The sequence below is a fragment of the Myodes glareolus genome, chromosome 27, assembly GCF_982192425.1.
Source record: "Myodes glareolus chromosome 27, mMyoGla1.1, whole genome shotgun sequence".
NCBI lineage: Eukaryota > Metazoa > Chordata > Mammalia > Rodentia > Cricetidae > Myodes > Myodes glareolus.
The window spans coordinates 11,849,088-11,875,832 of NC_142052.1; the positions used below are offsets into that span (position 1 = coordinate 11,849,088).

The 26,745-nt window shown below is 42.3% G+C and overlaps 1 protein-coding gene and 1 pseudogene across 4 annotated transcripts in view; both read left to right on the forward strand.

The window, feature by feature from the left end:
• The window catches only part of Rundc3b (RUN domain containing 3B), a 151,218-nt gene that overhangs the window by 76,355 nt on the left and 48,118 nt on the right, over positions 1 to 26,745 (forward strand). For all 4 annotated transcript variants that reach the window (XM_048433599.3, XM_048433597.3, XM_048433598.3 and 1 more), the window contains one exon: positions 20,908 to 21,076. In XM_048433599.3, coding sequence (XP_048289556.3) covers positions 20,908 to 21,076 — 169 coding nt within the window. The remainder of the gene's footprint in view (positions 1 to 20,907; positions 21,077 to 26,745) is intronic.
• LOC148117592 (serine/arginine-rich splicing factor 3 pseudogene) lies at positions 4,158 to 4,992 on the forward strand (annotated as a pseudogene).

Genomic DNA, 26,745 nt, shown 5'->3' on the forward strand with positions numbered 1-26,745 from the left:
CTAGGGTGTGTGTGTGTGTGTGTGTGTGTGTATATATAGAACATTAGAAACTTCTGAATGAAAGTACAGCTCCTGACTCCAAGAAAACCGCCATCTAATAAAAGATTCCAAGCATTTGAGTAAAAATATTCGTGGCCTTTTTCGGGCGGTGACAGAGGAGAGCAACCTCTGCGTTCTTTGGGGTTAGCATGGTGAGCGTACAGGAGGGTTCCTTACAGGAAAAGGGTGAATAAAAGGCGGCTGTTGTTATGGTAACGATTCAGACCACTGCACGCCCTGAGCCCCAGGGAAAGAATCTCCCTCCCACAGTGGATATTCACTGTCTGTATAGTCCAGGAGAAGGTTTGTGAATTGAGGAACTTCTGAGGTTCTGGAGCCTGGTAACTTTCATGAGCTTGCTGAGACTCATCCCCCAGGAGATGTTTTGATTCAAAGGAAATTGATACACAACACACAGCCAGCTAGTTGTGATCACCCCCACCCTGAAAGACTTGAAGAGTAAGATGTCATCTGCATTAGAAGTCAGTTGTCAGGATGTGAGTGGGAAAGCAATTTTTACTGCTTTAGAAAATGCTTTAATGAAAACATAAGGCTAAATGTAACTACTAACTCTATTCTCTCATATAGAAGAGTCTATAGTAGTTATCACAGTGGTTTTGAAAGAGAACCTTCTCAGCCTTCTCAACCAATCCATTCAGGTTTCGTATTACAGATAGGATATTCTCAATTGTCGAGTTATTGCCTGTCTGAAATTTTTATGTGATATCTTCTTTTTATGCACTGATCATTGGAGCATGTGCATCTAGCCTATTTGCATACTACTAAAGAAGTCTTATCATCTTGTAAAAGGATAATAAAATGAGGAGGAAAATTTAGTCAGGAACCAGATAGCAATTCTGACCATAGAAGTTGCACTTAAAAAATATTTAAACTATATTAATTATTATCAAGAATCAACAGATTGGCATTGGAATTGCCTCATTGACATGGTAGATGTATTTTTTATTCTGTAAAGTTTCTAATTATTTTTTTAAATTTCCATATAATTCTGCATTGTGTGTGTATATATATATGTATATATATGTGTGTGTGTACATATATATATGATTTTATATATACGATTTTATATAGCATTATAAAATCTAGGAATCACCATATTTATCTTTCCCAGGCTGACTTAACTCATGTAATATGATCAGTTTTCTTGCAAACATGACTTTGTCCTTCTTTATGGCTGAAAAACATTCAGTTGGGTCTATGTGCTAAGTGTTCGTTCTGTGTCCGACTGTTAGAGGACATGTAGGTTGGTTCCAGAACTTGAAGTCCCTAATAAATGCCGATGTGCAGATACCTTTGTGATACACTGACTTGGAGTCCATGTAAAAGCCCAGGAGTGGTTTATCTGGTGCACATGGTAAATCCAACATTAGTTTCTTGAGAAACCTTTGTACTGACTTTTATCCATCTGAACTGTTTTGCATTTCTACCAAAAGCATATAAACCTTCCCTTTTATTCACATCCTTGGTGGCGTATGTTGTTATCTGTTTTCTTTTTTTATTCGTTATATGCTGTACTAGCTGGTTTTATGTCAGTATGATGCAAGCTAGAGTCACCAGAAGGAAGGAGCCTCATTTGAGAAAATGCTTCGGTAATGTCCAGCTGTAAGACATTCTCTTAGTGATTGATGGGGTGGGCTGGTGGTCCCAGGTTCTATAAGAGATCAGGCTGAGCAAGCCGTGTGGAGCAAGCCAGTAAGCAAACAGCATTCCTCTGTGACCTCAGCGTCAGATCCTGCCTCTAGGATCCTGTCCTGTTTGAGTTCCTATCTTGACTTCAAGGTTGAACTGTGCTGTGGAAGTACAAGCTGAATAAACCCTTTCCTCCTCAACTTGCTTTTTGGTCATGAGTTTCATCTCAACAATAGAAACCCAGACTAACACGTATGGTCTCTTCATTTTTAAGTTTTTGTATTTTTATTTTTAATATAATATTTTTATTATTTCAAAATTCCATACTTGAATACAATGTATTTTGATCATATTTATCCTCACTCTTCCCCTTAATGCCTACATTCACCCACTACACGCTCCCTTATAAGCTTCAAGTCCTCTTTAGTATACTAATAACCCTCTGAGTCCAGTTTGTGAAGGCCCTGTAACTCACAGCTGTGGACCTGTCAGCTGGTGTATGATCCTTTTACCAGAAACCACACCCTAAAATATTGGCCCCACCTTTGCCCACGAACTGTCAGCTATGCCTGAGTGATCAGGAACCCCTCCCCTCTCTCTGCTGGGTTGTTTGCTGGCTTGAGACTGAGCAGGCAGCTGCACAACCATAAAGTATACACAGGATCTGTGGTTGCTGCATCAGTCTCTGTGAGCTTCACTTAATTGCTTCTGGAGGCCATGTTTTTGGGGTGTCCTTGACACCTCTGGCTCTTACAGTCCTCCCTCCTCCTCTTCTACAGGCTCCTTTGTTTCCCCTGGCTCCACCTTGTTTGGCTATGGGTCTCTACATCTGCTCTCATCAGTTGCTGGATGATGCCTCTCTGATGACAAATGGACAAGGCACTGAACAGGATGTCATTAGGAATCTCCTCATTGTTTTTTGTTTTCTTTGTGCCAGTAGTGTTTGGTTCTACCTGGGTCTCTGAGCCATCCAGCTTCTGGTTCCGAGTCATCCAGGCAGTACCAGGCATGTGCTGTCTCCCATGGCATGGGCCTCAGGTCGGACCAGTCATTGGTTAGTCTCTCCACAAGTTCTGCCCCACCATTACCCCAGCACATCTTTCAGCAAGACAGATAGCAGGTCAAAGGTTTTAAGACCAGATTGATTTTCCAGTCCTACTGCTTGGAGTCTTGCTTGGTTATGGAAGATGACAGTCAGGCTCTGTATGTCCCATTACTAGGAGACTTGACTAGGGTCACACTCATAGATTCCAAGGAGTTTCCACTGCACTTGGTTTCTTCATAGGCCCCCAAGTGCCCGCAATTCCAGGCATCTCTCCTAGTACTCTCTCCCTCCAGCCCCCATCCCTGCACTTGATTCCTTCTGTTTGTATCCCCACTTGCCTGCCACCGGTCCACCTACAATCAGTTCTGTTTCCCCTTCCCAGGGAGATCCATGCAACCCCCACTTGAGTCCTCCTTGATATTTAATCTCTGGGTCTGTGGACCGGAAAGCAAATTTTTAACCCATGTGACATTCATGCCACAGTTGCATCCCTGGACATATTTTACATACCAATTATTTCTTTTCTATCATTCTGACTAGGGTGAGAATGACTCCCAGTGAAGTTTTTATTTCATTTTACTGATGCCTTAAAGATGCTGACATTTTTTCATGTCCATTGGCCATTTGTGTTTATTAAGGTCTTTGATTCATTGGAATTGATTTCTGTACAGGGCAAGAGACAGAGATCCAGTTTTGTATTCTACTTATATATTTTCCAACTCGGTTTATTGAAGAAACTGTCTTTTTATTATATGTAATATAATATTATATATAATATAATATTATGGCAAAGATGCCAAGAATCTAATGACTATAGAAGTGTAGGCTTGTATATGGATCCTCTTCAATTTTGTCCCATTCCATGTCTGTATTTGTGTCTGTGTTATGCTGTTTTGTTACTGTGATCCAGCAGCATAACTTGAAATCATGTAATATAACATCAGCATTATTCTTTTGTTTAGGATTGCTTTGGCGATCCAGGGTCTTTTGTGCTTCTCTATGAATTTTAAGATTTTTTTTGTTCTGTTTCTGTGAAGAATGGTTTTGTAATTTTGATTGGGATTGCATTAAATTGTTAGGTTGCTTTTGTTAAGTTAGTCATTTTCATAATAGTTATTCTTCCAATCCATGAGCATCAAGAGACCTTTCCGTCTTCTAGTATCTTCTTCAGTTACCTTCTTTAGTATAGAAAAGGTTTTATTATATAGTACTTTTACTTCCTTTTTTCCTTTGTTGAGGCAGTTGTGAGTAGCATTGTTTTCTTGATTTTTTTTCTCAATGTGTTTGTCCAAGTTGTATGCAAATTTCTAGTACAAATAGCCCCTTGTTCGTGCTCTGTGTGTAAACCAAACTCATTATTTCATCAAGATGGACTTTGGCCTACATGTACATGTACATGGCCTATATATCATGTGTGCCCTATCTGGGGTGAATGAATGTTTATTCATCTCATTCCAGAAAAAGCTAACACAATGGTTTGTCAGCTTAGAGTTTTCTGGTGGACCGTTTCGTGGACGCCAGGGAAGCGAGAGCAGGTGCACGGCAGATCCTGGAGGGCCTTGTTGGGGTGTTGGGATTTGAACTTCAGCTTTTCGAACCTGGGATCTCGAGATGCATCGTGATTCCTGTCCTTTAGATTGTTAGGTGCATGCAGGTCATCTTGAAAATAATGGAACAAGACTGAATTTGAATGGGTTTTTGGCTATTATGGACGGCTGTGAAGTGTGTGAGTTGCTTGAAGCCCTCCTGGCTTTGCTTTCATTGACTTTGAGGACCCCCGAGATGCCGCTGGTGCTGTCCCAGAGCTGGATGAAAGAACACAGTGGCTGCAATAAGAGTGGAGCTGTGGAAGGGTGAGAAAAGAAGTGGGAATTGCGCCCCCCGCTGGGGTCGTCGCCCTCGAGATGATTACCGTAGGAGGAGTCCTCCACCTCAGTACAGTCTCCAGGGGGAAGCTTCTCTCTAAGCCAGAGCAAGTCACTTCCTAGAGATAGGAGAAGAGAGAGGTCTCTGTCTCATGAGAGAAATCACAAGCCATCTCGATCCTTCTCTAGTTCTCATAGCCGATCTTGGTCAGATGAAGGGAAGTAGAAGAGTAGTCTGCCAAAGAAGTGGTGTACAGGAAGTAACGTCCTTCGACAGGAGAATATACAGGAAATTCAAACTTTTTGAAACTTCATAAGCTTGGTGCATTTTTAAGATGTTATTTCTGTTCATGTTCCCTTAAGCAAGATTGAACTTGCTTTGAACTTCAGTTTTTCCTAGACTGAAATAAACATAGATCCTGCCCCCCAAAAAGAGTTTTCTGGTGGAGTCTTTAGGGTTCCTTATCACAGAATATCTTCTGCAAATAAAGACCTTGAGCTTCTTACTTTCCTTTTTATATCCCTTTTGTTTGTTTTCTCTTTTGTCTTACTGTTCTACCCGGGACTTCAAGCACTATGTTGATGGAGTAGAGGGGGGCGTATATGTTCTCCTCAAGCCTGTGTATATTCTACAGTTTATTCCACTGTCCTCACATAGACTGCAAGAGATTATTTTGATTTTCATGCTTTTAATAATACTTGCTTGAGTCCTGTTGTGTAATCTGTGATTTTTTTTCTTTGATTTCTTTAACCATACTTGCAATCATTCTCTTAAATCCTTTGGGTTTTATTTAATACACTCTCACTGGAAACATTTATTGTGGGAGTCATCATTTTTGGAGTGATGTAGTTTTCATGTTTGCTGTCCTTTGATGTATGAATTTGTCCATCTGGGATTGGATTGTACTAAAGGTGGTTTGAATGAGAACTATCCTACATAGGCTCATATAGCTGAATAATTGGTCCCAAGTGGGTGGCATTAAGACATGGAACATTTAGGAGGGAGAGTCTTACAGGAGGATGTGCTGGGGACGGCTTTGAAAGTTTATAACCTTGCCCCGCCTCCAGTTCTTTCTGCTTCATATTTCTGTTTGCAGATATGGTCTCTCTGCTTTCTACTCTGACCACCTGCTCCCATGTCTTCCTCACCATTATGGACTCTCTAACTCAAACTCTTACTTCTATGGGATGCTTCTGGTAACGGCGTTTTATCACCAGAGCAGAAAAATAACTAACAGAGAAGTTGGTACTAGAGAGTTGGGTTATTCCTGAGACAAATCTGACCATATTGGTTTTTAAGAGGAGCATGGAAGACTGACACTTCGGACAAAGAAAGCAGTTGGCTGCTGTAAACAGAGCTCATAGGCCATTCTGGTGGGAGCCTATAAATAGATGCTGAGAGAAACAGGGAATGCAGAAATCGGACTCTTGAAAGGGGAGCAGGGTCTCAATTAGCAACTGTGCTCAAGGCCTTCTGTGTGATAGTTGGCAAGGAATCGGGCTGCCATCCCCCTTGTCCTAAGAACTGCTTGAGGCTAAATATGAAAGTTACGGACTAGCTTTTGGTGGAGGCTATTTCAAGGGCAGGTAACACCGAGTCAGTGGTATGGCTGTCACTCATAGCTCTGCAGTGAGAAAGAGCAAGGGGGCAGAAAGAAATACAAGACACACAGCTTGAAGTGGAGAGGAGCTCCAGGAAGCTTTATGTCGTAGCAAAGGCATGTGCTGGAGGAGAGGCATTAATTCAGGAGGTAATCCCATTAAACTATGGCTGCCGCCTCTGCACTGCTTAGCTAAGCTTCCAAACTGAAAAGAGAAAGCCTACAGTGTTTCCTGTTCCTAGACTGATATAGATATGAATAATTTCATTGGTATGGATTTTAAGGTCAATTTTGTTATATGTATATATATATTTCTGATCTTGACTGATGTATTGTGATTGTATAGTTCATTTAAAAATGCAATGTATAATTAAAAATATAGGTTGTTAATGGATAATCATCAATAATAGTCAAGCTTGTAGTAATGTTAGTTTGATTTTGTAGATGTGCATAGATATATTTCAGAGAGACATTCTTCATATCTTTCAAAGACTACAGAACATAGCATTTAATGTTTTAATAACTTAGGACAATGAGACACGTCTGCTCCTGGCAGCACCAATCTACTTCAAGAGGAAGATGGGCATCGAAGAGGCTCCTTATGGAGTTGGTTAGCCATTTGGGCAAGAAACTGCTCTTGCCTGGACTGTTGCATAAACTGGACACAGAGAACCCGCAGAGAGAGGACTACTGAACTTGCCTAAAGGTGAGATGATCTTTCGAGGTTCTTGATTCATGAAAGAGTCTGCGAGACATTCTGCAGGACACAGCAGATAGTGACTGAACTGCCTTTGAAATTTCCTGCTTCATGGAAATGTCTCTGGATATTATGGGCCTGAAGGCCGAAGATGGGTGCCCCATGGATACAGAGGAACTTTGGGTGACTGTCCAGGCAGCAAGATGTCTCTGTCATTTCTAGAGTTTTGGAAGTTGCTTACTTCTTGTTTACTTAGGTAATATTATATCCTTCTGGAGTCTTTGATGGAGTTGAAGAATGGATAGTCATAGTTATAGTTTTCCATTATTATGATAAAGATATAGTTATAAATATTGTGACTATAATTCTTGCTTGATAACTGTTTTGTTATATGTAATTTTACTATGTTAAAATGAAAGCCTTTCTTTTTTGTTTAAACAGAAAAAGGGGAAATGATGAAGGAGGGTTATCTGTCTATTGTGTTATTTTCATTGGTCAATAAAGAGACTGCCTTGGCCCCTTGATAGGACAGAAAATTAGGTAGGCAGAGTAAACAGAACAGAATGCTGGGAAGAGGGCTGTGAGGCAGAAGCCATGGAGCCAGCCACCAGGTCAGACATGCTGAATTTTTTCCGGTAAGCCACCACCTCGTGGTGCTACACAGATTATTAGAAATGGGTTAATATCAAGATATGAGAGTTAGTCAGTAACTAACTCTCTAGAGATAATGGGCCAGGCAGTGCTTAAATGAATACAATTTGTGTGTTGTTATTTCTGGTATTAAGCTAGCCGTGCGAGAGCCGGGTGAGGCGAAAAGCAGGCCTGCCCGCAGCCCCTCACTACAGAGACAGCAATTGTTTCAACTTAAAGGGGCTGCTAAAGCGGCCCAGGGGTGAGAGTTCATCCCGAGCAGGCATCTGAGCTTCACAGTGTCATTGTCACGGCGATGCAAGAGGGGCTCTGATTTCTTTCCCTATGGCTTCAGAGAACACTGAGCCAGGCAGTGTGTGGCGGTGCTGGTGTCACTGTCAGGAGAACATCCCAAGATACCATTGTGTGAAAGCTGGGTTTTGGTGGAGACCCCAGTATTTTGGAGATACCTGAGCTGGGAAATGTCTACCAAGGAGAGCTGCATACAGAGCGGAACCAGGCCAGCGGAGAGCTGTCTGCTGTAGTCAGCAAAGCTGGAGGGGCTGTGCCGTGTAACCCCTCTGAGAGAAGACTCAGACCTCCAGCATTTCATATTCCTCCTGCTGTGTTTCGCTCTTCCTATGCTCAGTTTTTCCTCATTTGGGCCCTCATGCCTTTGGAATAGAAATGTATGCTCTGTGCTGCTGTATGATGGAAGCGTATAATTTCTTTTTTTTTATTTAATGGGGTCATATAAGAGATTACCTTGGGTCTTAGAAGAGGCCTTGGACTTTGAAATGTTGTTGAGACTGTCAAAGACTGTAGAGCCTTTTAAAGTTGAATTTACTGCGTTCTGCACTGTGATATGACTATGAGCCTATGGGTCCAAGAAGTGGAGTGTGGTGATTGAGATGAGATCTGCTCCTTTAAGCCCATGTATTTGGACACTTGGTTACTAGTTGGTAGTCCTGGGGTTTTTGTGGGGGAGGGGGTAGAGCCTTTCTGGGGAAAGTATATTGCTAAAGTAGGGTGTGGTGGTTTGAATGAAAATGGGCCCCCTAGACTCAAAGAATTATTGGAGGTGTAGCCTTGTTAGAGGAAGTGTGTCACTGGGGTTGGGCTTTGAGGTTTCAAAGCTTGAGCCAGGCCTAGTGGCTCACTGTCTCTTCCTGCTGCCTGCCAATCCAGATTTATATGAACTCTCAGCTACCTCTCCAGCACCATGTCTGCCTGCACGCCACCATGCTTCCTGCCATGGTGACAGTGGACTAAACCTCTGAACTGTAAGCCAGCCCCCAATTAAATGTTTTCCTTTATAAGAGTTACCGTGGTCATGGTGTCTCTTCACAGCAACAAAACCCTAAGACATGGGGCTTTGAGAACTTACGGCCTTGCCCCATACCCAGTTTTGTTTGTGACTGAAGATGTACTCTCTGCTTCCATCTCCAGCATTTCCTGCCACCGCGGACCCTTTGTGAAACTCCAAGCCAAATAAACTTCCTTCTGAAGTTGTTTCTGGTCATGATGTTTCTCACAGCAGCAGAAAAGTGGTCCAGCTGAATGTTTTTAATTACCTTTTAGTGGAAGTGTTATCAGTGTTTGTGGCAGAGCTGTGCTGAGGTGTAACTTCCTCTGCTAGACTGGTATTCGGGACAGCAGGACAGATTTCGAGTGTTCGGTGAGAGGAGAAAGGTACATGAGGGAAGGTCCCTGGAGGGAGCAGCGGTGGAGACTGCGGTAAGGTGAGGGGAGGAGGCAGTGTGTGCTGAAGTTGGGATGAAAAGAGAGCTAGAGATGGCAGCCGGTTCCAGCTCACGGTGACCTCAGAAAGCCAATCAAAAGGAAAGGGGGAAGGGGAGAAGGAAAGAATAGGAGGGAATGGAATAAAAGAGAAAGCTAAAAGAAAAGGAAAAGGATAGAGGCAGGGAGGAAAAACAGAAGAGGGGATAGAGTGCCCTGTTGACTGCCATTAGCCGGTACCTGAGTTCATAAAGGGAGAAGAACTGAAGGGGAGACAGAGTGTGATGGGACTGCGGGGCCCGTAGGGTGTGGATGCAGTGTAGCTGTCCATTGGTTTTAATTTTATGTCTCTCAGTCATTCTTCCTGGGCTCCCAGATGCCTGTCACACCCCTCCCTACTCAAGACCGAATTTCAGGTTCCGGCAACCAGTGACCTGGTCTCTTCACAGGTCAAGTCACCGATGCTGGTCATACCTCTGAGCGCTGTGCTAGGAGCACAGTTGAGACTACCAGCCCCACCTCAGGGTTGTCCTTTGTAAGGCTGAGTCATGGATGCTGGTTCTGGTTCGTGGGTATGGTTGTGATTGTTGCCTCACCCTTGGGAGGCCCTTCTGTGTGCCTGTGGGTGTGCGCTTGGAATCTGAGTCTGTATTCCCCTGCGGGCTCTGCTTCCAACCACGCTTCTCCCACTGGTTCTTCCTCAGTTTCTTCCCCTCAGACTAGAAGTACTCAGCAGGCCTGGTTTTAGTGTATGGTCCCGATTTGCTCAGAGTTTCCTGAAGATGCTGTTCACACAGAGGGTCCCTGGCCCGTAGCAGCAGCCGCAATCTCTTTAAAATGCCCCATGCACGGCTGTTTTATCTTTTCCTGGCAGGGGGTACCTCCAGAGCCCCTGACCACTGCTGCCACCAAGCACCTTCTATCTGGCTCCTCCCTCTTTTCCTGTTCTTGGAGATGTCTGCTCCTAAAAACTCAGTGTGGCTTTTCTGAGTTTCACTCATATATGCCGTGTGCTCCCAGCACCCTCTCACAGTAGAAGAGATAATTCCCCAGCGTTAGCCCAAGGGTCTTAATGTTTCAAGGACGTCTGCACTAGTTACTTCCTTGTTTTTACGACTAAATATCTGGCCCAAGCAAAGGAGGAAAGATGGGTGTGGCTCTCAGTTGCAGAAGGTCCTGCATGGGTCATTTGGTGTCATACTCTTGGGCACAACCTCATGGTGACAGAATTAGGTGGCAGAGCCACCTCCCCCCAAAAGGCAGAGAAGAGGCAGAGAGAGAGGAAACGGAATGGTATAATCTCCAAAGCATGCTCTCAGGAACCTCCTTCTAGCAGCTATGCCCCTTCCTGGGGTGCCCCCCCTCCTGAGGTGCCTGCCTCCTGGGGCAGCAGTTCCCCCGGCTGCACGCCAAGAACCTAACACTGGTTGTGGTGATCTTGTGGACGCTTCACGGTGAAGCTGTAACCGTGAGGGTCTGCTTTTAGATTAGTTAGAGTGAGACATATCCACTGGAAAAAATGAAAACACAGAAAGGTAGAAAGGATGATTCTGTCACTAATTATCTGCCCTCCAGAAACAGCTGCTTGAAGCATTTCCAGTCTTCTCCAGGGCAGACATGTTTTCTTTAGTAAAGATACAAGTGATACACAGACGCACTGTTTTCTTCTGTTAAAACCATATAAGAGCCGTTTCACATGTCGTGAACTATCCTTCTGTAGCATCATTTACTAAACTGCAGACATTTTAGTAGTTATGTTTACCTGATGAACTTTTAGAGTTTGATTGCTTATTAATTGCTGCTTACGGTTATATAGCAACGTGCTTATACAATTTTTATCATTTTATTCAGAACCAGGATTTTCTCTTAACATTTAAAGAATTACCAATGAAGGAATTCCTGGGGTAATTAGCATGTATATTATTAAAGTTTTCCAAATACACTATAAAATTGCCATTCAGAGAGTTTATTCCATTTCAGTATATCAGCTATATATGAGCATACCTCTGTTTACTCTTTCCAAATAAGTATTAAAAGTGTGACCAATTTTCTAAGAGGAATTTTTGTCATGTTGTTTTGATGCTAGTAAAGTTGACTTGTTTTTCTGGCTGTCCTAGAACTCACTTTGTATACCTGCCTGGCCTCGAACTCACAAAGGTCTGCCCTAGTGCTGGGATTAAAAGCATGCACCACCACTGCCTGACTTAAAACTGAATATTGTACAATGTCAGATGAAATGCCTTCCTTTAAATAGAGATATATCTTTATGAAACTACAATATGAAATAAGTAAATAGAAAATATATTAAAATATATTACGTACTTACATCAGTGTTTCCAGTTATATACCAGTGAGAAAATAGTTGTGTTTATCAAACTGCTATTTGATACAACATTAATCATTTTTTCACTGAGTAGAGTGCTCCATACCTAGGGTCCCAGCATGTGGATGACTAAGGCAAGATGATCTCAAATTCAGGGCCAGCTTGGACTATATATCAGAACAGGAAAAAGTATATTTTTCTTGAGTATATCCTACACTGAAACTTCTAGTAGGTAGTAATCGCTTTTCTTTTATGGTGCCTTCAGCTTTACTATTTTCCCTTTCATCTTGCAATTTCTTCATCTTTTTTTTTTCCAAGAGAGAGTCTCATTATGTAACAAGGGTAGCCTAGAACTTACTCTGTACCCTAGGCTGGTCTCAAACTCAGAATCTCCCTGCCTCAGCCTCCCAAATAGTGCAGTTACAGGCTTTGTCACCACACATGGCTTTTGTGGGTTTTGCACTTATTTTCAAAAATTATTTTACATTTTTGTGTATGCATACATGCATGTTATGTGGTATGCGTGCATGTATGCATGTGTGCCTAGGGGTGTGTGTGTGTGTGCGTGTGTGTGCGTGTGCGTGTGTGCCTAGGTGTGTGCGTGTGCGTGTGCATGTGTGCCTAGGTGTGTGCGTGTGTGTGTGTGACTTTCCATGCCATAGCGAGTGCCTTTATCCACTGAGCTATCTTGCTAGCCTCGGTTTTTACTTATAAAAAGAATGTTATCAGCATCTTTTCTTTAAATATGATTTTCTATATTTACCTATATTATTTTCTATAATTGCCTGTAAATGTAAATATCTAACTTATGTAAATAAATATATGTATTAGATAAATTTGTCTAAATAATATAAGTATCTATAAATATAAATCTATATTTTTGTTTTATAAAATATCGTTCTTTTCTTTAAATATTATTTCCTGGAGAGTTGCTTTTCCACATACAGGGTTACTCAGTGAGACGTTGTCTGATCACATATGCTATTAAGCATCCCTTCCTATCCTTAGAATCCCAGGTTCTCTGCTTCTTTGCTCCTCTTAGTATGGTTAACGAACTGTTTTCCGTGTGATACCAGCCCTTTGACCTGTGAGCTACATCTCATCCTCTATTAATGTCTTTGCCCCAGCAATTGTTGCCTCTGCTTCATTATCTCCCTTTTTGAGATCCTCCCTCATTTCACAGCTTGAAAGGTATACAGAAAGGACTGTATACCTTACTACACAGTCACAACCCAGATCACTTCTGGTGGCCTGGAAATGTAGGGATTTCTCTCCATCAGCAAGCAAGCATGTAAGTCTGCAGTGGACAGCAGCTGTGTCTATAACTCAGTTGAATTCCTGTGCTGTCTACCTCCTTTACGGCTCAGTGAAGCATGCCTTCCTCCCAGGTCTGAGAAAGCCTTCATCTGAAATAGGATGTTTTCAGCCATGGTAGGTCAGGGAACTACTCAGAGGTCAGTTCTAAGGGAAAATGCTAAGGGAGGTTAAGGTATAACTCTAGCTTCTGTGGCCTGCTTTAAGGAAGAGAAGTCTAGTCTTTAACAGATGAATGGGATGAAAGGGAGGGAGACTGGGACATAAGGGAGGGAGGGAAGGATAGAGAGGTTGAGAGACAGGTGACAGGGACAGAGATGCCTGGTCTGTTTCTGAGACTCCCGGTGCCCCGTGTTAGAAGTCCAGCCTTTCATCTTTGTTGCTCTGAAGCTGTTCCAGAGCTGCTTCAGGAGCCAAGGACAAAAGGCCAAATAACATTAACCTTATTGTTCTAATCACTTAGGAAAACAAGGACGATGGGAGTTAGAAGCCAGTCGCTATGGATGGAAATAAGTAAACAAGAAGGGGTTTGGGGTTCCTTCCTCTGAAGTATAGAGCCTTTTTTATGAGGCTCCAAGTTTGACTGTCCAGAAAGTCACCAAGCCCAGCCTATCACAACAGCATATAAACATAAGCTCCTTGGTTTTCCCCACCCTGAAAATCAGAAAAATCTTCCTGGTCCTTATGTCTGTCCTCTGTCCCCTCCTTATACCTCTGTACCTCTGCCATAGTTTCTCTTGACCTATTTCAGCTTTAATACGCACACCTAAAAACCACTGTTGCCCGTATCAGCAGCCATGTGTTTTGCCGTGTGTATATAGGATTTGGTGGGGGGGACGTTTCTCCTCAAAGATCTGTGGCTCGCCTATGTTTGTTCCTTCTCTCTTTCCTTCAGAGGTTTGTCCTCATCTCTGTCCTCTGTTGTTCCATGCCTCACCCCTGAACTGTCTTCTCTTTCTCCAGGTCATTTCTCATCCAGTGTCTTGACTTTGCACACTGTATATGCGCTGCTCCTTTGTAAACATGTATTTTCGCCTGGGATGCCACATAAACTCTAGACTTACCCATATAGCTGCCAACCGCACACTTTTGGAGGTAGAATAAATATCTCAAATATGCCATCCTGAAAGTGAACCCCTAATTCCTCCCAGATAAGACTTTTCTTCTTTTAGGTGTCTTCATTCTGAAAATGAAAGTTCTGTCATTTATAGTTGCTACAGAGCTATTCTTCACTTCTGTCAGTCATCACCCACATAGCCTCCATCAGCAAATCTGATCAGCTCCACTCTAACCTGCCCCTGGACATTTGCGATGTCTCCCTACCTTCTACCTTAGGCTGCTGTCGTAGGTGCTTGACAAAGCAGCTAGAGGCTTCTTTGGAATGTGAGGCATATCATTGTATTCCTCTTTAGAAAACTTCTTTTACTGTCTTTTAGTGTAACACAGAATAAAAAGCAAAACTCTTTGTTCGGTCTGGTTTCCGCTACATCCGTGACCTCCCCGTGTGCTGCTGGCCCTTCCCACTGAGCTTCGGCAGGCTCTTGTTTCTGGAGCATTCTAGGCATTCTTGCCCATTGTGTCTGAGTCTTCTCACCTCGCACACTGAGAAAGCAGTCTCTCAATTATTTTTTACCCTTTTCTAGACTAATTACAGGAAATGAGAGAATGAAGAGACCAACAGTCTGTATACCAGAAAAACTATAGAAAGACTGTTTCCTCTCAATTGTGTGATTGTTCTCTATGAAAAACCAAGAATTTTATAAAAGTCGCAACCAGCATTTTCCATTGACACTTGGAATGAGGTCAAAGGTAAACTTGGGGAAACTAGTGGCTTATTTGGTATCAGTTAAAATAAGCGTTAAGAAAGGAAATAGGAACTGGAGCTCCATTAGCAATGACGATTAGCACGCTGCGATGTCAGAACACTCTCGGCTTGTATCAAAGCTTTGCTTACCACATTGCTCATGCAGCCTTCACCGAGATAGCTGCCCACCTGCAGTAACGCCCCACCCACCCAGACTGCCTTTCCACCTCAGCTCCTTTTCACACTGTTTCTGTTTAATATTGGCTATATTATTTTCTTGTTTCCTCTACTAGGACAGAAACTGCCAAAAAGCCAGTCAATCTTTTTTTAAACTTTGTTCAGGTATATATTACACATTGCGCATATATATATATTACATATTGCGCGTACCACCCCCACAGGCCCCACACACCTCTACACTCCCTTTTCTCGCTCCTCCCCTCACTTTTGCCCCCTTGACCTAGTCGGTTTCACGTCTGTTTTCATGTTTGCATACATGATCTTCTTGAAAAGGCAAATGAGAGAAAACATTTCGGTATTTGCCTCTGAGACTGGCTTAATTCGCTTACTGTGATTGTCTCCAGTTGCATCCACTTTCCTGCAGGGACAAAAGACCAGGGCTCTGTTATCCTTGGTGCATAGCACAGATGTGCAGTAAATACACTTGGAGAATTAAACAATGGGTCTTCTAGATTTTTTTATAGTGTTTATAAGATTAAAATATCTATTTGAAGGAGATAATACTTTTAGAAACTTCATCAACGTTTACCAGGTTAGATATCTTACAGTCTATTTTGTATTTGTATGTCTTTTAAAAACTTAAATTTTAATTCATATAGAAGTTAAAAAAAGAATCACTATCCTCTAATAATTATAAATGGTAGCATGGGGGAGAGACCCAGCCCACCAGTGCCTGAGGCAGGTGTGAGAGTTGTCCCCTTTACTGTCTGTCACGTAACACTCTGAGCCGGAGAGCATTACCCTGCCCTCTGCCTCAGACAGGAGAACTGGCCCTGAGGTCAGGAGAGCTGGAGAGCCAAGAGAGCTCCTACACCTCAACTCCACTACACTGAAGGTGTTCCTTTGGGAGAACTGACCCTGAGGGTGTGAAAGCAGCAGAACCCGCCCCACCCCTTGCTCGTCCTGACTGTAAAGGGTGAACTGGCCAGGGAATGCTGGAGAGCTCACCCTGATGGCTGGAAAGCTCATCCTGATGGTGAAGATTGGGGAGAGCTCATGGGTTGCCCAACCCAGAAACTACCCAGGCCCAGACCAGGATTGTGTGTCGGGCCCACCCCAACATCCACCCCTGTGTGATCTGCTGGAGCACAGGGTAGGATGGGGAATGCGGTCCTGTAAACCTAGGGCTGCAGGATCTCCATGACACAGGGCAGCAACGGGATGTCCAGAAGTTCCAGTGAGGACCTAGGGTCGATGGGGTAGCAGAAACCAGGGCCTCAAGCCAAACCAGCGATTCTTTGCAATGAAGGCCGGCATGTAAAAATGCATGGATAAAGGGGTTCACCGCAGGACACACTGTGTCACGCTGCAGCTTCCATGGTGAGATTTTTCCCTTTCTTTCTTTGTTTTCCTTTTTGTCCCCTTTTTTATCTTAAATTTTATTTTGTGGGGAGAGGTGGCAGGGGCAGAGAGTGGTTGAGAAAGTATGGGAAATGGTGGGGTTGGGATGCATGATATGAAAGACACAAAGAATAAGTAAAAAAGTTTAAAAAATAACAAGATATTGTTATTAAATGAAAAATCTTTTGTATTAAAATTCCATTCATTCTTCAGTATAAACTCCTAATATTTTATTCCTTATATTGAGATTATTTTTCTTATTTATTTTGAGGGGGCATGTTTACCAGCATCTGTGTTCACCATGTGCGCTGCCTGCGTAGGGCAGAGGAGGGCATCAGACCCTGGAACTAGAGTTGAAGATGGCTTCCGCTGTGGAGGTGCTGGAAACCAGGGTTCCGAAGAGCAGCGAGAGCCACCTCTCCAGAGCCTTATTTTGAAAATTCTTAAATCTGATTTTCTATTAAAACATTTGAAGAATTTTTGTGTCTTTTAGACTAAAAATATACTTTAAAGAATTGTAAATTAAGTATACTAATAAATTAAGTATACTCTATCAAAGCTCACAAATTCTCCCAAAGTTTCTATCAACCTATTTAAATTTTTTATTTACTTATTTTTTTCACTTTATAGTATAATTACATCATTTTTACCTTCCTTTCCTCCCTCCAGTTCCTTCTGTGTCCTTTTTTTAAAAAAAAAAAAAATTCTCACTCATTCAACTGAGTTTGAAGCTTTGGCCATTAAAACATTGAAAGAAAATAATACATTGTTAAGAGCCCATTATGTAGCACCATTTCTTATTAGGGTGACCTTGAATGAACTACTTATTCTTGCTTTCTTCCTTTGTGGGATTAATGTTTATTTAAAGAATTCATTAATGGTTCTTGGTGCAGTTTTAAAGAGAATAGATAGAATGTTATGATGTATATGTAATGCTTGAATAAATGGAAAACAGCGTGGATTAAGTATTTCTTCTCTTTCCTATCCCTAGAAAGAACTTTATTGTTATCCTTCCTTTCTATTTTTATGCATTATCATTTCCTGAATACCTAGGAAATTAAGCATTTTAATTTTAATGTCCTTACCTAATTATCGTCCTGGTTATTAATAGAACTACTATGTTGCGGGGGGATCTACATGTCTCTTTTCCATTTTTAACGTTAGTATTTCAATTTTTTCCCTTACTAAATTTATTTATCTTGTCTGACTCTGGGAGTGGCGAGAGAAAGAGAAGAAAGTACAGTTGCTTAGGTCGTGGCACGCACATGAAAGTCAGAGGATGTTTTGTTGGACCTCTCCTTCCTCTATGAGAGGCCTGCAGGGGCAGTCAGCTTCTCAGGCTTGGTGGGCCTGCTGAACCATCTCACGGGCCCTGACTGGATGTCTAAGTTAAACTTACATTACCGCATAAGATGCAAGGAAAACTGCTCATTGAGAAGTCTTGTGCTCGGAGTTTAAGTTTATTTAATTAATTTAATTGTGCTTAATTAAAAGTGATATTTTTAGAGAGGGACATAAAAGATTTTGAGTTTAACACATATTTATCTTGTGATTCTACTGAAGTAATGCTATCTACTACACATATAAATATGCAGGAACAAGGAGTATAGGGAAAGTGGTCATTGGTTGGTAGGAGGAAAAACACTATCAGTTGAAAGCTTACTAAGTTCTAAGCCTTGTCCTAGCTGTTGAGGAAAAAAAAACTGTAAACAGCACAGACCAAAATCTGTTCCCACCCTCCTTTCCGTAGGAGACTATTTAGGGTATTGATGGCAGTAATTGTTACGGCCCAGCACACGTGTGGAGGATCCAGGACAGCTATGGAGTCGTTCTTTCCTTCCACCCTCACATGGTTGCAGAGTTCAGACTCAGGTTATCAAGCCGTGGGATTATATTCTAAACACTCCTCTAAGATGTTTGCTTCCTAGTGAAAGCTCGTTAGCTGAGGTTAGTGACGTCATTGATAATCTCCAGGTCCATAGAAAAAGAACATATGGAGGAAAATGCTGCAACCGATTGAGCACACAGCGAGCAAATCGAGTTCTCAGAACAGAGTAGACACAGTGGCACCAGGATCACCTGAGCACAGGAAAGGAGGTCTGCCTGACCTCAACAGTGACATTCTGTTCGCGCTGAGCCTGGTGACACATGGATGTAATCCCAGTACTGAGGAGGCAGGGCCAGGCTGAACTCTTACCTGAAGATCCTGCCAGGACAGAGAGGGACAGAAACAGGAGAAGATGATAGAGGAAGAGAAAGGAAAGAGGGAATCCCATTTGAGGTAGAAAAGGGGGAAGAGAAAAAGAAAGCAAACGAAACCAAAAATCCCCGTAACAAACAAAAATACCAGCCCTCAGTCAGAAGCACGTCAAAGGTCAGTGTGAATGATATAAAACTACTCGTGAGGAAACAAACCACTCGAAACAAAAGCAGCCATATGCTGTACTTATAAAATGAATCTAAAACATATTCTTAAAGTGTTGCTTAAAAAAAAGTTGTTTCTCTGACCTCCACAGGTATGCGCATGCTCATACCACACACAGATACATACTACACATACTCACACATACATACCACTTACACACACATACACACCACACACACACATACACACTATACACAAACATACTACCCAAACACACACATATCCACACATCCACCACACATCTACACATCTATATACATATCTACACCACACACACACACACACACACACACACACACACACAGTGTTTTCAGATCAGCAAGACTCCTCCACTGGTGAAGAACTTGCCAGGTCAGAGCAGTATTCTGCCCTTTGCCCTTGTTTTCTGATGCTGGTGGTTGAACCTAGGTCCTCATGAATGTTAAACAAGTGCCCATCCACTGAGTTACACCTTCAGCCTGTGTATTATCTTTTAAACTATTTACTGTATACATTTTATGTGTTTTAATCAGCTTTTTGTGTCCATGTGTTTTATTTATTTGTGATTGAAATAGACTTTTCCTTTCTTATATAATACTGCCTTGTGAAATAAAGTTATACTGGGGATATGAATTTTTTTCTTTGTTATCTAAAATTTTAATGAAATTACAAAAAAAACCCAACATCTCAAACATTTGATAAAATTTAGTCTGTGGAAATACTTATATAATATGGTTGTAGAAATTGCTTTTATTTTATTTATTTTTGAGATTATAATATAATTATATCATTTCTCCCTTCCTTGTCCTCTCCCAGGCCCTCCCATAACCCTTTCCTTGCTCTCTTTCAAATTTGTGGTTTCTTCTTTCATTGCTTATTCTTATGTGCGTATATGTAATATGTAATATATACATATGTATATATGTAATATATACATAGCTAATCCTAAATAGAACATGGCTGATCATTTGTTATTGGATAAGCAACCAGTATGCATTTCTTTAGGGAAGACTGTTTCTCTTTGGGAATTTTTTAAATTACTGATTTACTATCACTCATAGTCATATGAATGTTCAAGTTTTCTATTCTTTTTTATTTATTTTATGTGCATTGCTGTTTTGTCTGCATATATGTTTGTGTGAGGGTGTTGAATCCCCTGGAACTGTTACAGATAGTTGTGAGCCACCATGTGGATGTTGGGAATTGCACCCAGGTCCTCCAGAAGAGTAGTCAGTGCTCTTAATCACTGAACTATCTCTCCAGCCCCCCCCCCCAAGTTTTCTATTTCTTACTGAGTCTATTTTGGCAAATTAGTTTATTAGCATTTTCAAAATTTTTATATCATGATCTTCAAAGAACTATTTAATATCTTGAAACTCTCTATTTTTCTTTCTTTCTTTTTCGTTTTTCGAGACAGGGTTTCTCTGTGTAAACCTGGCTGTCCTGGAACTTGCTCTGTAGACCAGGCTGGCCTTGAACTCACAGAGGTCTGCCTCTCTCTGCCTCCTCTGCTAGGATTAAAGGTGTGTGCCACCATCACCCGGGTTTAAAATTCTCTTAAACTGGGAGATGACATTACTTTTTGTGTTTAATTTTTAGCTTTGCTTTTGCCGGGTTTGAAACCCTGACTCAGATATTTAGCATTTTCCTTTCCACTTCCTTTCTCATCCCTCATTTTCTCACCTTACTGTGTTCACTTCTGCCACATGGGTACCATGCAGAATTTTAAATAGGGATTGCAATGGGCATTCTCTGTTTCTGCGCCTGTCCTGGTACAAATGCTGAGGACTGACTTCCCTCTGCTAGGGCTGAGCTGCCCTTATGACCTAGATCCACAGCCATTAGCTGGTGTGGAGAAGGGATGAGCCGTGGTGGCCTCGGGCATGCCCAGCTTCTCTGGAGTTTCACGTTCTCTGAGGAGCTTTGTCTTCTCTGGGTGTTCTGGTGTGCTTTATGGTAATGCTTCAGATTTATAAATCTCGCTTTAAGTGTTGCTAAGTAGACTTGACTTTGTGACCAAGGAGTCAACAAGCTCTGCCAACTTGCCATTTTTAAGACAGGTCAGTCTTTATAGTAGAATTAGTATAACTCTGTCTTTACTACTGAGTATTTTAGAGTTTGTCCGCCAGTGCTTACAAAGCAGAAGTGTTAGTTTTAAGAGTCGAATTGGAATATGCCATTTCACTTTCTTCTTTTTGCCTTTGACCTCCCTAGCTCTGACAGTATTAGCAGCGACGAGGAGGAGCTCAGGACTTTCGGGAGCAGCGACAGTGACGGCAGCAGCCCGGAGAACGTGGGCCCGCCCCTCATCATGGATGAGAACAGCTGGTTCAACAAGTGTAAGAGAGTTCGACAAAAGTACCAGCTCACCCTGGAGCAGAAGGTATTTGTCTGTTGTCAAAAGCCGCCTCGTTTGGCTCTGTGTTTTACCTTTGGATTGTCACTATTCAGAGATCTTTTACCTAAAGAAAATCCTGCACTCATTGCTATATCCCCTCTATTTCTGAATTTAAATCTTACTTAAAATCAGCGAGATACATGGCGGCAGGTTAGAGGTACCCAGCAGAAAGCCCCTACAAGACACAAAACAACTAAGGGGGCTGGACATGGTGGTTCAAGCCCGTACTCTCTCAGCATTCAGGAGAAGACAGAAAAATGAGGTTGGGGACTAGCCCAGGCTACATAGCAGCAAGACCCCATTTTAAATAAAGCCAAGGGCTGAGTTAGGGGCAGCTTAATGGTAGAGCATTTACATTGCATGCACCAGTCACCTGACTCGATACCCAGCATCCCGAAACAGCCCTGGGGAGAAGCTGCTTGAAGACAGGACTGTAAGGAAACAGTGAAGCTCAGCACCGTGCATGCCACTTGGAGAAACCCATGCACTTCCATAGCAGGCCAGTTTATCAGCATTGATTCTGGAAGGACTTCCAGGTGAACAATAGAGACCCAGTGAGCACAGCCGCACTGTGCAGAGGTGCAGTGGGAACGCAGTGGCCCAGACGGAGCAGGATGACTTGGCACTTTCCAGCGTATGTTTGGGAAGCTATTTTTAAAAAGTCATGCCTGAGCTTACTGTGCCAGGAATCAAACTCCCTTCCAGGAACTGGCAAGAAACATGATTATGCTGACTGAGTTGGAGCCTGGGAGAGTCTGTGAAATGAACTGAATGAGAATCCTGTTCGAAGTGAAACCTGTCTGTTCCACTTTAAGACTGTCAGTCGATTCTGCTCGTGAGATAAACAGAAACACTAGAGCCCTGGGCGTCAGCAGTGGCTGGCAAGCCCCGTGCTGCTCCAGCCTGTGTAGACTTATAACCTCATGTCCTCTCACAACCTTCTGAGTTGTCACAGATAGTGCCAGGGATCACTCATAGCACCCTCTACACCCACTCCGCCCCATGAAGTATGCAGAACAAGTGTTTCCAGAATAAACCTGCAGGGAGGTGGGGGCTGTGTGCTAGCTCTAGGTCTTACTCTAGCGCAATGGTTCTCACCCTTCCCAATGCTGAGACCCTTCAATACAGTTCCTTATGTTGTGATGATCCCAGCCACAGATTTATTTTCGTTACTACTTCTATCATTTTGCTAGTTATGAATCATTATGTGAATGATTCTGGTGGTCTTTGTTGACTCCTGTGAACCGGCTGTTCAGCCCCCAAAGGCGTGTGACCCACAGGGTGTGACCCACTGACCTAGAGCACTAAAGGTTTTTCAGATGCTGGCGCCACCTGCCAGGAACAGGGTGGACCAAGGACAGGAGTGAAAAGGTTCGGCATGTGCTCTTCTGCTCTCCTGGAGGGGCACACAACTAGGAAACGTGGAAAGAAACTGATCACAGAGGGTGCACATCTGCACCTATCCCCGCAGCTGGGGTTGCTTTAATGGAGATGAAACTTTCATTTTTCTTTTAAAACTTTTAATTTTTTTGTTGTTAGTGTGTGTATATGTGTATATGCATCCACGTGTATGTAAGTGCCTCAGCGTGCATGTGGAGGTCGGAGGACAACTTTGGGGAGCAAGATTTCTCCTTCTCCCGTGGATTTCAGGGATTGGACCTCACTGCCCAGGCTTGAGCACCAAGCGCGCTCGCCTGCTGACCCATCCCTCTGGCCTTCCGTAGCTGATTGGCTTCTATCTATTCTCTTGTTGTTGCTGTTTGTCTTCCTGTATCTGTGTGGTTCTGAGGAGCAAGCTTAACATTTTGATCACATTTGCTTGACTCTATTGCTAAACTAGGTATTCCCAGCTCACCCATTAATGTACCCATGATGCAGTGTTGATTAAACCTTGGTAGATACTTAAAGGACAGAGGATATTGTCCCCCAGCTGATGACCTAGCTGCAGGGAGACATGGCTGCACTTAAGATCCATTCCTAGACATCCATCCCATAGCAACAACAGAGAGAAATTGTAGACACTGTACCTGAAAGCCCTCTACATAGGTTTTCTCCATTCCTGGGTCAGACTGTCCCTAGCTAACAAATCTAGAAAACTAGGCACAAAGCTTTTGGTCCATATATCAGATATTCTACTGTCTATATCATACCACAGAAAGCCGACTCTTCTGAGGCCTACAGACTCTAAATTAGCACACGTTGTATACAAACCCCATTACCAAGCAAAGGAGCTACAGGGAAGTAGACCTTTAAAGTAATCCTCCAGGCAAGGTCCCATTACCAAGAGAAACTGCTCACTATGCAGACCCCCTCATAACAACTGTGTTAATTCATCGCTGGGACAAAATGCCTTACTTGAGAAATAATTTAAAGGAAAAAATGTTTTATTGGGTTTCCAGGTTCAGAGTTTTGGGTCCATTTTTGGCTTAGTCCATTGCTTCCATGGTGGTAGTAAGTCAGAGCATGACTATGTCATGAGCCTGTAGCAGACAAAGCTGCTCGCCTTGTGGTGGTAAGAAAACATGTAACTCCTGGAAGTATGCATCTGCCCTCGTTTCTCAACTAGACCCTACTTCCTTCAGCTCCCAGTGGTTCCCAGTTGTCTGTTAAACTAAGTGGATTATCTCAGTGAATTTCGTGTCCTCATAATCCAAAATTCTCTGAGCAGGACTATATTGGGGACCATGCCTTCAGTGAATGAGCCCTTGGAAGACATTCTGTACTAAAATCATAGTAAAAGTGGAAAAACATCCATCTCAACAGGTGTTTATGAATAAAATTCAACATACAAATAGGAGAGATTAGTGCCAAAGGGATGATTCCTTTAAAAGTTCACAATTTTTTTGTAATTGATTCTAAAGATAACAAAATGAAAATATACCGAAGAATTTAAAAAGAATGTTTTTAAGAGTACTTAATAAACAGTCATAGTTTGACATGAATTTAATCCAAGTGCTCAGGAGACTGAGACAGGAGCATCACTGTAGGTTTGAGACCACCCTGGGCTACTTAGTCAATTCCAGGCTAGCATAGGCTATATTGTAAGACTCTTGTTTCAGAAATGCATAGCTGTTCTGAAAAAGAACCAGACACATTTCTGGGGAATGAAAACCTTGATAAGAGTGTTTAAAATGAAGATGGAAGCCCCACCCCCTAGAGCGGATCAAGCGAAAGAGAAGATATCCAGGCTTAAAGATGCACACATGTATGTATGTGTATATGTATATATGGATATATGTATGTGTGTGTATTTATGTGTATATGTATGTATTATGTCTGGTATATGTATGTGTATGTATTTATGTGTATATGTATGTATTATGTGTGTGTATGTATATGTGTGTGTATGCATGTAAGATCTCTGAAACGTCATTAAAAGACTAAAGGTCGGTAGGTCAGTAGGTCGATGTGTGTATAGACTAAGCATATGTATATGCTGATTGGAAATAGAAAAGAGGCTAAAAGTATAGAAAACCCTTTTAGTGAAGTAGTAGAAAGTTTGACAGTGGGTATTTATGACCCCAAATAGACATGGCCATAGAATAACCTCTTCGTGACATACTTGAGCTGCCAAAAGTACAGAACAGCCACAAAAAAAAAAGAGTATTAAGAGCTGAAGGAGAAACTTCAACTCACATTTAAAGGCAAACCTGTCAGAATAGCGGCAGCCTTCTCAGCAGAAATTCAGAGCCAAGAGGGCATGGAGTTGTATGTCTGACTTATGGGAGAAGAATGATGCAGCCTTACTTACCATGCCTCCCAAAGTTAACCTGTAGGGAGATAGACTTCCCCAACAGCATACGCTAAGGCAATTCCTGACCCTGACCCAGCATGTCAGCTCAGATGGTGGGATGCTTGGCCAGTGTACACAAAGTTAGAGAAAGTGGAGGAGAGGTTGGAGATACAATCAAACTGTGTATATACATGTATAGAAATATCTCTGTGAAACCGATCAACTTAAACAACATTTATTAATAACTGGTATAAAAATAACAGACAACTTTTAAGAGAGGTTTCTGTTAAACTTTTCTTCATTTTTTGTTATAAAATGAAACTTTTAAAATTTACATTTTATTTCTATATTTGAGATATTAATTCCTATGAGAAATTTTATGAAATATTATTTATGAAATTCAGCGATTGCCTTAGTCCATAAATGTCTGCCTTTTAAATTTGATTATTTTATCACTTCTTGTTTCCTAAGGATTGACCTAAGTCAAGTAGATGAATGACAAAAATAAATAAAAAGGAAAATAAAGAAACATATCTCCTCCTAGGTATGGTAGAGGAAATGGTTTATTGTAGATAAAGGTAGACATAATCAGAGGCAGGGACATCTGGGAGAGTCCAGAGTGAACATACCCAGTCTGAGCTGTGCCAAGTTTGGTGGGAGGGCAGGGAGAGGGGAGAGAGGAACCAGGTGCAGTAGCCAGGAGACCCAAAGGTACAAAGAGAGTGGACAACCAGCATGGTTGGATTATATTGGGAAGAGCAACCCTGAGCCCTGGGCTAGAGAATTTTGGGTAGTGGTAGAGACAGGGATGCAGGGAGAACCGGGCTGCCAGAGTCTGCTTTGATGTGTTAGATAGGCACCTAGGCCATTTGTGTGTGTTAGCTTTGATACCTAACAGTAGACTTTATAATAGAAACTCAACCTCAAGTCCTTTGAGTTTGTAACCTTCACTTTTTAATCACATTATGTTTTATTTATATTCCTTCTTCAAATTTGACAGCATATGTAAGGAAATCTGGAAAGAAGTTACAATAGAAATATTAGAATAAAAACACAATCAGGAAAAATGATTACAAAATAAATTTACAAATACAAATAGATTTTTTATTCATTTTTTAAACAAATCTTTATTTTTATTCCCTGGTTCTTCCTTTGTTGTATACATTTATATTTTTACATCCCTACCAGTTTCCCCTCCTTCCTCCCCTCCCAGCTCCTCTCACCTACCTTCCTTCTGCTCCCCATCCACTCCTCCATTTCTATTTGAAAAGGGCAGCCCCCCCCATGGATGTTAACAAAACTTAGCATACCAAATCGCCATAAAGCTAAGCACCTCCCTGCATATAAAGGCAGGACAAGGCAACCCAGTATGAGGGAAAGAGTCCCAAAAGCTGGCAAGAGTCAGAGACAGCCCGGGCTCCAACTCTTAGGAGTCCCACAGGAAGACCAAGCTACACAACTGTAATACAACTGTGCAGAGTCATGTGCCTAGGTCAGTCCCATGCAGGCTCCTGGGTTGTCAGTTCAGTGTCTGTGAGCCCCTGCAAGCCCAGGTTAGTAGGTTCTGTGGTTTTCTTGTGGCAGTCTTGACGCCTCTGGCTCCTACAGTCCTTCCTCCCCCTCTTCCATAAGATTCCCTGAGCTCTACTGATGGGGTTCCATTAGTAGAAGTCTCTCTGATGTCCGTTGGGCTAGGCACCAATCCCAACACATCCCATAGTTAGGACAGACTGTAGGTTGAAGGTTATGTGGCTGGGATGGTGTCGCAGTCCGTCCACTGGATGTCTTGCCTGGTCACAGGAACTGGCCAGTTCAGGCTGCATATTCCCTATTGCTAGGAGTCTTGCAGATTCCTGGGAGTTTCCCTTGGACTAGGTTTCAACCTCACCCCAAAATGTCCCCCTTTTTCCAATCTCTTTCA